Source organism: Pan troglodytes, chromosome 19 (genome assembly GCF_028858775.2).
Source record: "Pan troglodytes isolate AG18354 chromosome 19, NHGRI_mPanTro3-v2.0_pri, whole genome shotgun sequence".
In the NCBI taxonomy this organism is placed as follows: domain Eukaryota; kingdom Metazoa; phylum Chordata; class Mammalia; order Primates; family Hominidae; genus Pan; species Pan troglodytes.
Genome location: NC_072417.2, coordinates 88,845,911 through 88,856,960, shown reverse-complemented (window position 1 = coordinate 88,856,960; position 11,050 = coordinate 88,845,911). Strand labels below are relative to the sequence as shown.

The following is an 11,050-nucleotide window of genomic DNA, read 5'->3' as shown; positions in this document are numbered from 1 at the left end:
TCCTTAACATTAACGAGTACCGGAACTACCACGTGGGAAGTGCAGCCCCCTCTCTCCGCCTCACGGATTCAGCTCGGAGGTGCAGGGGTTTGGTGGGGGGCGGTTAGGGAATGACAGCTGCCCCGTGGAGAACGCCCAGGGCTGGGTCACGAGCTGACAGGAGTCAACCTTATTCTGTAAATCCTAGTTATCAGGCTGCCGGTTTCGCGCCGTGCCCAGTCCCACTCAGCCTTCAGTCTTCCGGCCGGGACCCCGCTGGGCGCTAAGGGGGGAGCGGCGCCACCGCGAGGCCGGAGAGGGGGCTGCGAGGGGCGCCCGGCCGGCCTGCGAACGTGGTGGGAGCCAGGCGGGGCACACGGCCTCCCCTCCCCATGAGGGACTCTCCCCGCCCCCCGGGCTCAGCGCTGGGAGTGGTGAGATGGATGGCGGGGTGATCCGACGCCGCCAGCCCACCGCGTCCCCAAGAGCCCGGGCCTCCGGCTCAGCTAAACGCCCCAGAGTCACGCAAGCGCCCCATAAACGTCTGCTGAGTGAACGAAAGCTCCCCATCCACAAGGGGACAGCTCGGCGCTCCCACGCCATGTCCAGGTCGCATTCGGCCAGCAGGACTTCCCTTAACGCGCTGCCGGAGTCCCCAAGATCGCGCCCCTGCCAGGAGCGGAACTGTTTATTTCCGTCCGGCTGAAGAGGCCGGGTGGGGATGGCACAAGCCGATTGGTTACGCAAAATGTGGAACCAATTCAGGCCTATGATCCAGGAGACTACAAGTTCCAGAATGCATCCTTCCTCCAGCATAGGGAGAGGCCGAGGCTGCGGGGGCGTTGCCTGCTGGGAATTGTAGTCTTCATCTTGTTTGTTGCGCAGGAGGAACTGGAAGGAGGGAGTAAACTATTACCACGTGACGTTCGGGTCAGGTGGTTGGGCCAGCCTCCGCACTCGAGCTTTGATTGGCTGACTCTAATAAGAAGACGCCACTAGGGGCGGGGCGAAGAGGGGCGCAAGCTCATTGCGTTTTGAGTCTCGGGACCCCTGTTGGAGAGACTATGGCGCTCAACAAGAATCACTCGGAGGGCGGCGGAGTGATCGTCAATAACACCGAGAGGTGAAAACACTGCGGAAGGATCCTGGAGGACCAAAGTTCGGGTGTCGAGGAAGTGGGCGGTGGGTGGTGGGTGGTGGGGAATAAGCCCCTGAAGAGGGAGCACTGATGGAGTGAGGTTGGTGGGGAACGGCTGGGGGCGGGGTTGGAGGAAGGTGGGTGGGCCGTGGGGGAGAGCCCGGGAGGTTGTGATCAGCTGGGAGGCGGGGGTGGGACGTCTGCATGGGGACCTGGTATGGGGCCCCCGGTGGGGCCTAGGGGTGATTCTTGAACCCCTTCCCAGACTTGTGATTTCAGTAGCTGGGAGGAGCCCCAAACAAAAATAATTGTCACTTATTGGATGTCTACAACGTTACTACGTGTCAGGCTCTGCGCCTTTTCTACCTTATTTAATAAATTCTGTGCAGTATAATCTACTACTGTCCACATTTCATAGGTAGGGAGAGTGGAGGGCAGAAAGGTTAAGTAACTTGCCCGAGATCGCAACTGTGTAAGTAACAGATGGTAATTCCAGGAAAGGAGTCTTGACTCCAAAGTTAATAGGATTAACCTCCAGCATACAGGCTTCCAGTATGTTCCAGAACTGTTCAGGTTCCCGGTAAAAAACTGAGGTCCCAGAGGTGAAATTAAACAGATGACGTTTGTCAGATGTCTAACAGTTCCTGGCGCTGTGTGGGTCCGTAAAGTCATTCCCTTGCCTCTCTCTTGAATGCCTGTTGGTTTGGGTCACCTCGGAAGGCAGAGCTCTCCTAATTCAAGGTTCTTTCCACTCCATCCTCCCCACCCCTTGCTCATTGCATCCTGTCTCTCCTCCAGTCTCTGCCAAGAGAAGCCTTAAATGGCCTCTGTCTCCTTTTGTTCCTTGGGTATTGAAAATCAGACCAGCCAGCCCTGGGTTGAACTATGCCGACCCTGAATTGCCTCTTGAAGGCAGAAGGAGCTTAGGAGGCACCTGAGTCCCCAAAGGAGACATCGTGGAGTCAGAGCCCTGTACCCAGCTAAGGCCAGCATCCAGCTGCCCTGTGACTTGGGAATGTTTGATGAGTCAGAGGAAAATGCCTAGAGTGACCCAGCATGCTCACTTTCCCTCTATCTTACCCGCTCAGAGTTTCATGGGCCCAGCCTGTTGCTGGTAATTCCTTCTTTTCTCTGAGCAGTACTTCTCTTCTCTCTTTTTTTTTTTTTTAGATGGAGGCTTGCTCTGTCGCCCAGGCTGGAGTGCAGTGGCACGATCTCAGCTCACTGCAACCTCTGCCTCCTGGGTTCAAGCGATTATCCTGCCTCAGCCTCCCCAGTAGTTGGCATTACAGGCACCCGCCACTACACCCAGCTAATTTTTTTGTATTTTTAGTAGACATAGGGTTTCACCATGTTGGGCAGGCTGGTCTCGAACTCCTGACCTCATGATCCACCCTCCTCGGCCTCCCAAAGTATTGGGATTACAGGAGTGAGCCACCGCGCCCAGCCATTTTCCTTTGCTTATACCAGTTGTTTCCCACTTACCCTTCCCCAGTCAGAGAAAGTTGTGATATATGGGGGGAGGCAGAAGACAAACAGAACAGTGTGAACCTTTTTATCATGTAATCAGAGACACCTCACACTGTTTTGTTGCATATCTGTGTGTGAGTCAGTTCCCAGGCCTGGCCAGCTTTTCGTGCCATTTGGCAACATCTCTGGGGACTGTTTTTCTTTCTGTCTCTGTGGAACTTTCTGAGACAAGAATGTATCTATCCTGCTCGGCCTTCTACCTGGCTTAGGGCTCAGTCCTGCTAAGTAAGGTGTGCCTTCAGCCTGCTGTTTTAGAAAGTGCTTCAGCCTGCTGTCTGAAAAAGTTGTATCTATAACAATTGAAGTGTAAGGCCGGGCGCGGTGGCTCACGCCTGTAATCCCAGCACTTTGGGAGGCCGAGGCGGGCGGATCACGAGGTCAGGAGATCGAGACCATCCTGGCTAACACGGTGAAACCCCGTCTCTACTAAAAATACAAAAAATTAGCTGGGCGTGGTAGCGGGCGCCTGTAGTCCCAGCTACTCGGGAGGCTGAGGCAGGAGAATGGCGTGAACCCGGGAGGCGGAGCTCGCAGTGAGCCGAGATCGCGCCACTGCACTCCAGCGTGGGCGACAGAGCGAGACTCCGTCTCAAAAAAAAAAATAAAAATAAAAATAAAAATAAAAATAAAAACAATTGAAGTGTTAAGTCCAGTGTCCAAAATTTGATAATTAGGCTGGGCATGGTGGCTCACGCCTGTAATCCCAGCACTTTGGGAGGCTGAGGTGGGTGGATCACTTGAGGTCAGGAGTTTGAAACCCGACTGACCAACATGGTAAAACCTTGTCTCTACTAAACACAAAAAATTAGCCAGGCGTGGTGGCGCATGCCTGTAATCCCAGCTACTTGGAAGGCTGAGACAGGAGAATCGCTTGAACGCAGGAGGTGGAGGTTGCAGTGAGCTGAGATCACGCTATGTTGCACTGCAGCCTGGGCAACAAGAGTGAAACTCCGTCTCAAAAAAATAAAAAATTATAATTAAAATAGTGAACGTTACTCTTCAAGTCGTGAACTCTTTTGACAATGATGAAAGCTGTGGACTCTCCTCCCAGAAAAATGCACATATGACGTACGTGATCATCTCAAGGGCTTCATGGACTTTCCTGCAAACCCCGCTTAAGAACCCAGGTTTAAAAGAACCCCGAAGGAGGTCCTGTTGTGATCTGTACAGTCATCTCTTAGACATGTTTATATTTTAGGCTTGAAAAACAAACCAGCAAAAACAGAACATCTATCACAAGGACTTAAAAGAAAATAGAAGAGTTGGCCGGGCGCAGTGGCTCACGCCTGTAATCCCTGCACTTTGGGAGGCCGAGGCAGGTGGATCACGAAGTCAGGAGATCGAGACCATCCTGGCTAACACGGTGAAATCCCGTCTCTACTAAAAATACAAAAAATTAGCCAGTTGTGGTGGCGGGCGCCTGTAGTCCCAGCTACTTGGGAGACTGAGGCAGGAGAATGGCGTGAATCCAGGAGGCGGAGCTTGCAGTGAGCCGAGATCGCGCCACTGCACGCCAGCCTGGGTGACAGAGTGAGACTCCGTCTCAAAAAAAAAAAAAGAAAGAAAATAGAAGAGTTAAGCCAGATTATCTAACCTGCTTGAGGGATGATGGCCTCTCCAGAGCCCTGTAGCTCTGCTACCATGTTGATCATTTGGGGGCTTTATAAGCGGGGTTTGGGAAATTTTACAGAACCCCCAACCTGCTCATTCCTTCCATGGCTATATTAATGGGTTTTTTTGTTGGTTTTTAGTTTTTTTGTAGAGATGGGGTCTCGCCATGTTGCCCAGGCTGGTCTCAAACTCCTAGGCTCAAACGATTCACCCGCCTCAGCCTCCCAAAGTGCTGGGATTGCAGGTGTGGGCCACTGCGCCTGGCCCTATGAATGGCTTTATTTATTTATTTGTTTTTGAGACAGAGCTTCTCTCTTGTTGCCCAGGCTGGAGTTCAGTGGCTCCATCTCAGCTCACTGCAACCTCTGCCTCCTGGGTTCAAGCGATTCTCCCGCCTCAGCCTCCTGAGTAGCTGGGATTACAGGTGCCCGCCACGGCGCCTGGCTAATTTTTTTGTATTTTTAGTAGAGATGGGGTTTCACCATGTTGGCCAGGCTGGTCTCAAACTCCTGACCAGGGGTCATCCGCTCGCCTTGGCCTCCCAAAGTGCTGGGATTACGGGCGTGAGCCACCGCGCCCAGCCCTATGAATAGTTTTAATGACGCACTGTTGAGAGGTTATGAGAGCTGACGTGCCGGGCAGCTGCTTGGGAGAAAGGCCCAGTGTCTGGGTGACATCGCGTCTCCATACTGTCTTATTGAGGCTTTTCCTCTTTTGTCATCACAGCATCCTAATGTCCTATGATCACGTGGAACTCACATTCAATGACATGAAGAACGTGCCAGAAGCCTTCAAAGGGACCAAGAAAGGCACTGTCTACCTTACCCCTTACCGGGTGAGTTGCACAGCAGGGCAGTTGGTTGAGAGGCGTGTTGCTGTTGGAGGTGACGTGAGTCTTAGTGTCAGGTCTGCCTCAGCCTCATGAGTCAGGTGGCCTCTGAATCCTGGTGAGTGTTAGTGCTTCACTCTGCCTGTTTCTCTGTCACATGCTCCTGGATTCCAAAATCACCAGGCTCTTTGTGTAACTGACCTGACCACTGGGCAGTGAACCCATGTCAATTCCAGAGCCGCTGCTGCAAAATCTCTATAGAGTTGGATGCAGCCGCTGGCATGACTTGGGCCTGGAGGCCAGACTATTATTATTAATATTTTGTTTTCTGTGAGAGTAGCCCATGAAGCCCTGTGTGTATCCAGAGTGAGAAATCCAGTAAACAGGGTACAGTTGCGTGGCACGGCCTCCGGACTGGGCAGAGAGCCCGGTACCACCCCGCAGAATGACAAATGCCAGGCTGCAGAATGGGCCCTGCCTGAGAGTTACCCACGTGGACTCTGAGAGGTTGAGAAATACAAATGGATGTTCTTGGAAAAGAATTGCTGCCTGTGGCTACTCAAGATTTAGACTCAAAGACAGGCTGGTGCGGAGGCTCATGCCTGTAATCCCAGCACTCTGGGAGGCCAAGGTAGGCAGGCCACTTGAACTCAGGAGTTCGAGACCAGCCTGGGCAACATGGCAAAACCCCATCTCTACAAAAAATACAAAAATTAGCTGGGTGTGGTGGCACATGCCTCTAGTCTCAGCTACCCAAGAGGTAAGGCGGAGAATAACTGGAGCCTGGAGAGGTTGAGGCTGCAGTGAGCTGGGATCATGCCACTGCACTCTAGCCTGGGCAACAGAGTGAGACCCTGCCTAAAAAAAAAAAGACTTAGACTCAAAGACAGCTGGAAGAAGAGGAGCACATTTTCAAGTTTTAATCTCCATGACTTAGCAAAGACAGGAGAGTCTCATAACCCCATCTCTGGAGGCTCAACTTGGCACCTTCAGTCACAGATAAAAGTTGTGGGTTTAAAACCCTGGCTGGGGCCGGGCGCGGTGGCTCATGCCTGTAATCCCAGCACTTTGGGAGGCCGAGGCGGGCGGATCATGAGGTCAGGAGATCGAGACCATCCTGGCTAACACGGTGAAACCCCGTCTCTCCTAAAACTACAAAAAATTAGCCGGGCATGGTGGCGGGCACCTGTAGTCCCAGCTACTCGGGAGGCTGAGGCAGGAGAATGGCGTGAACCCGGGAGGCGGAGCTTGCAGCGAGCCAAGATCGCGCCACTGCACTCCAGCCCGGGCAACAGAGTAAGACTCCATCTCAAAAAAAAAAAAAAAAGAAAAGAAAAAAGAAAACCCAAGGGTTTCTCCAGGCACAGGCTCCAGGAGAGCTCTTGTTGCTGTTTATAGCCCCCCTCAATGGGAGCTAGCGACCTACTGCACCATCATTCTCAGTTCTGGAGAGTTCAGGCTGGAGACCCCCCTCTTTCAGGAACCCATCCCTGCCTTGCCTCTGCCTGTCCTTCCCTAGCTTCGTAGGCCCCTTCACTTAGGCAACACCGCCACCACCCCACCACGTCAGTGACAAAGCAGTCTGCCCTGCTCATAGATACTATCTGTGACCAGCACGTTTTTCTCCCGTGTGCGTGAGCTTGGCCTCTCCAGGCTGCGGTGAGCCCTTTCCCTTTCCAAAGCTCTCTCCAGGAGTGTCTGGCACAGAGAGAGCCGTGGGGCTGCTGGACCCTGGCACTGGGAGAGGACTCATCACTCCCAGGAAGCAGGCGGGAAGCATGGCAGCGTGGGCTGTGCTTCTAGTACTGATGGCCTCACCCTCTCTCCCTGCAGGTCATCTTTCTGTCCAAGGGCAAGGATGCCATGCAGTCCTTCATGATGCCATTTTATCTCATGAAAGACTGTGAGATCAAGCAGCCCGTATTTGGTGCAAACTACATCAAGGGAACAGTGAAGGCGGAAGCGGGAGGTAGGTGATGGGAACTCAGGGACACGCATGGGGCCTGCAGGGAGGTGTCCTGGGAACCTCTGACTGCCGCCGTGGGGGCGTCCCCTTCAGACCCTTATCGCCCTAGCCATGACCTCTTCCCAGCTCTGGGCTGCCAGCTGGTGGGGTTTGATTGCCAAGAGGTGGGGAAAATGCTGGCATGAAAGACAGCAGCTCAGATCAGCTTTTCAGAGCGTGAAGTCTGCAGAAGCCTGCAGACTGAGTCAAGATGCTTAGTGCAACTTGGCAAGCGCATACAAATTTTAGACTCAGGAAGGAGCTGCATCAGGTTCTTGAGAGGGGCCTTTTCATGAGAGCCAGGAAGAGGCAGCTGCCTCTGGGAAGCCAGAGTCACCCTGCTTTGGGGCTGGCTTTTTGGCAGGCCCCAGAGACCTCTGCATTGAACTTGCCTTCCCCTTGACACCCAGCCAGGCCCGCCCTTGCTATTGAGACACTCTTGGTCCCCCTTTGGGCAGAAGCCAGGCTAGAGGGGCCGGAGTCTGTCCTTGGGCCCCCTTAGGACGAGAGGTCTGCTCTGAATTTTAAGGTCGGCTGTTGCTGAGTGGGCTTGTTCCTGTGAAGCTGCCGAGTGCTTGACTGGGGGCGGAGAGAAACCTTGATGTGGCCTTGGCACCCGTGTACATATTGGGCCAAGGGTGGGAGGACAGGCTTGTTCCAGGAAGGAGAGGCCATTGTTCCAAAGGGGGAAGCGAGTACAGCAGGGCCAGGCCAGGCTGCAGTGCTGGCTCCTATGCAGGCAGCAGGCTGGAAACCATGGCACCAGGAAGTCCCCATCACAGTGCAGGCCCAGCCCCCGCAGGCCTCCCGGGCGTTGGATGAAGTCCTGGAGAGGAAAACAGCCATCTCTTTGGGCATAAGTTTTCTTTTCCTGTGCTGTTTATTCACTGTCCTTCCCCTCTCAGGTGGCTGGGAAGGCTCTGCTTCCTACAAGTTGACTTTCACGGCAGGGGGCGCCATTGAGTTCGGACAGCGGATGCTCCAGGTGGCATCTCAAGGTATCCAGGCTCCGAAGATTAGGGGCTAAAGACACACTAAACATGTAGGGGTTTGGTATGAGTTTGCTTCCTTTTCGTTTTGCTTTTTCAAGAACTCAAGAGGTAAGTGTCTGGGCACCAGGCTGACCAGGCCTAGGAGTTGGGAAGGAAAGCTGTCATTGGCATCAGCTCTGTCCTGTACCTCAGAGACTGCATTTCCCTGCCTGGGGCAGGTGGATGACGTTTTGACAAAGCTGTTTGGACTCAAGGACACTTTACCATGGCCTCATAAAACAAACACTAAACCAACCATTCGACTGCGGTTCCGCAGCCATTGAAAATGACCGAGGGATGGGCCAGCAGACATCCTCCGCCAGCTCACTCCTACCCCAGCCCTGAGCCTCCCTCCGGGCCTCTGTCCACCCTCCAGCCTTGTCCTTGACCTCCCTTGCCTTCCCCTGGCTCTGACCTCTCCCGTCCTCTCTCATCCCTGACCAAGGTGGCCCCCCGAGTATGGGTGGAGAGTGGAGTGGGATGGACAGAGCATGTCTGCGGGGCACATTCCTGAGACCCAGTAGCTCCCATCTGCAGGCAGCGGGGCTGCCCTCTCCCCGCCCCAAGGCAGGCCACGCTCATTTCTCTTTCCCCTTGTGCTCGTAGCCTCCAGAGGTGAAGTCCCCAGTGGAGCCTATGGCTACTCTTACATGCCCAGCGGGGCCTATGTCTATCCCCCGCCAGTCGCCAATGGAATGTACCCCTGCCCTCCTGGCTACCCCTATCCACCGCCCCCGCCTGGTGAGTGTGTCCTTTGCTGCCCTCCCTCCCCTCATGAGCCCACCTACCCAGGCTCCCCCCAGGCCAGGGAGACTTTATTCCTTGAGCTGCTTCAGGACTAACAAAGGAGCTGGAGAGGCCCCCCCCACCCGGGAGGGGGCCGCAGCCGGGTGCTCACCATGTCCTTGTTACTCTCTCACCGAGCAGAGTTCTATCCAGGACCCCCCATGATGGACGGGGCCATGGGATACGTGCAGCCCCCACCACCGCCCTACCCTGGGCCCATGGAACCTCCGGTCAGCGGCCCCGATGTCCCCTCCACTCCTGCAGGTGAGGGCCCTTGGGTGCTGGCAGCCCTTCGGGACCAGCCCTCTCCTCCCCGATGTCGCACAGAGAGCCTCAGAATGGCCAGAGACTGCTGAGAGCCGCAGATGGTGGATGACCCCTGGACTACCCCAGGGGCCCAGCAGGGCTGTGGCCTGGTGGAGCAGAGCTAGATTCTGGCCCCACCCCCATCCGTTAGCTATCCATGTGCCCTGGGCAGGGAAGGTCACCCTGTGTGCCTCTCGATCCTCTCATCTACACTCAGCTGGTCGGTCACAGTGGCACCTGGGGCATTGGCTCAAGGATTAGATGAGGTGAGACATGCGATGGGCCTGGAAAGGACCGTGCCAGCGCGTGGCATGTGCTCAGGAAACCTCACCTGCTGCTCTCATTGGTGGAACTGGACCCCCAGCACCAGCTGCCCCGAGCCATGGGGGCCCGGGGTCTCTTGGCTGAGCTCAGGGGGAGGAGAACTTGTCACCGACACCAGGTGTGTTTGCTCTCACAGCCGAAGCCAAGGCCGCAGAAGCAGCCGCCAGCGCCTATTACAACCCGGGCAATCCTCACAACGTCTACATGCCCACGGTGAGAGGGCTTGGCAGTGCCGGTGCAGCCCCACAGCCGCAGATGCTGGGAGCCGCAGGGGGATGACCGCACCATGTTTTAAACCTTCTAATGCAAATCTCTCCTTTCTCCCTTCTTTAGAGCCAGCCGCCGCCACCTCCCTACTACCCACCGGAAGATAAGAAGACCCAGTAGGCCCTCCTGCCTCCCTGCCTCCCACCCTCATCTCTCTACCCTACCCCTCCCATCGGGGCTGTGCTGGGGCTTGGGGAGGGGAGGGGGCGCCTTGTTCTCCCTCCAGGTCTGATCATAAACAATTACCAGGAACTAGCATTGTGGGACATTAGGGCCCCCGGCCTCGGGAGAGGTGCCGCCCAGCTTCCCATGCCAGCCCGGAGCCCACAGTGCTGCCCAGCGTACCTCCCTCACCGTCTGGGGCTCTTCTGGGAGCACGGAGCATCCCCTGTTCCTGTTTCACTCTCAGCTTCTCCCCTCGAAGGGACTCTCTGGCCACCTCCTCCACCGCAGTCCAGCTCCCTCAGTCTGGCACCCACTGCTACACTCAGCCTCATGAGCCACTTCAGACCAGCCAGGTGTCTTCCCGGGCCCTGCCAGACCCTGCTCACATTCCCTCTGCTGGTCTGTGCTGGTCTCAGAAGGCCACCGCGCCCGCATTCCACTCAGCCAGGGTCCAGCTGCAGCCCCCGCCACCCTTCCTTCCCTTCCCTGTCCTGGGTCATGTTGTTGCCACCCTGTGTGACTTTTGAAGCTGTAAAATGAGCTTCCAGGGCTTGGGTGGCGTCGGGGCAGGGCCGCCGAGGCTGGGAGGAAGCCCTTCTGCCTTTTGCTGGTGTTTCTGGAATTTGCTTTCCCTCACCTCTCACTTCCTTCTAGAAGGAGCTTCCTGACTGGAACCAGAGAATGCATGTCTGTCCACTTGGTGGCTGCTGGGTGGGGCCGGGAACAAGGGCCCCTGACCCTGTGTGCTGGCCGGGACCTGCCACCAGCCCCCCAGCCTGCTTCTTCCCCTTAAGCTTTGTGCCCCTGGATGCGCTAACATTCACTCTTGTTTGTTCCTGGACTGGCCATGAAGTGAGGAGATGGTTATTTAAAGAGAATTCCCTATTTATTTGACAAAAAATCCAGTTAATATATTAATGTGAAATAAACCCTGTTTGCACCTCAGTTTGTTTGCTGAAAATGTGAAATAGTAAAAATGAAATAACTGGACCCTTTCTGGCTCTGCGTGTGGTGACCCGGGGGTCTCTTCCGGAAGGAGAGCCGTCTGGCCGCTGAGGGCCTTGGAGGCTTCTGGGACG

At 55.3% G+C, this 11,050-nt stretch overlaps 1 protein-coding gene across 4 annotated transcripts; it reads left to right on the top strand.

The window, feature by feature from the left end:
• The first annotated feature begins 292 nt into the window (after positions 1-292).
• On the top strand, positions 293-10,960 carry WBP2 (WW domain binding protein 2). Of its 4 annotated transcripts, none has more exons than XM_016930555.3 (8): positions 979-1,161; positions 4,985-5,093; positions 6,921-7,056; positions 7,998-8,090; positions 8,730-8,864; positions 9,051-9,173; positions 9,676-9,752; positions 9,873-10,916. In XM_016930555.3, the coding sequence occupies exons 2-8, from the start codon at positions 4,992-4,994 to the stop codon at positions 9,924-9,926; spliced, it is 720 nt and encodes a 239-aa protein (XP_016786044.1). In that variant the 5' UTR covers positions 979-1,161; positions 4,985-4,991; the 3' UTR covers positions 9,927-10,916.
• The last annotated feature ends 90 nt before the right edge of the window (positions 10,961-11,050 follow it).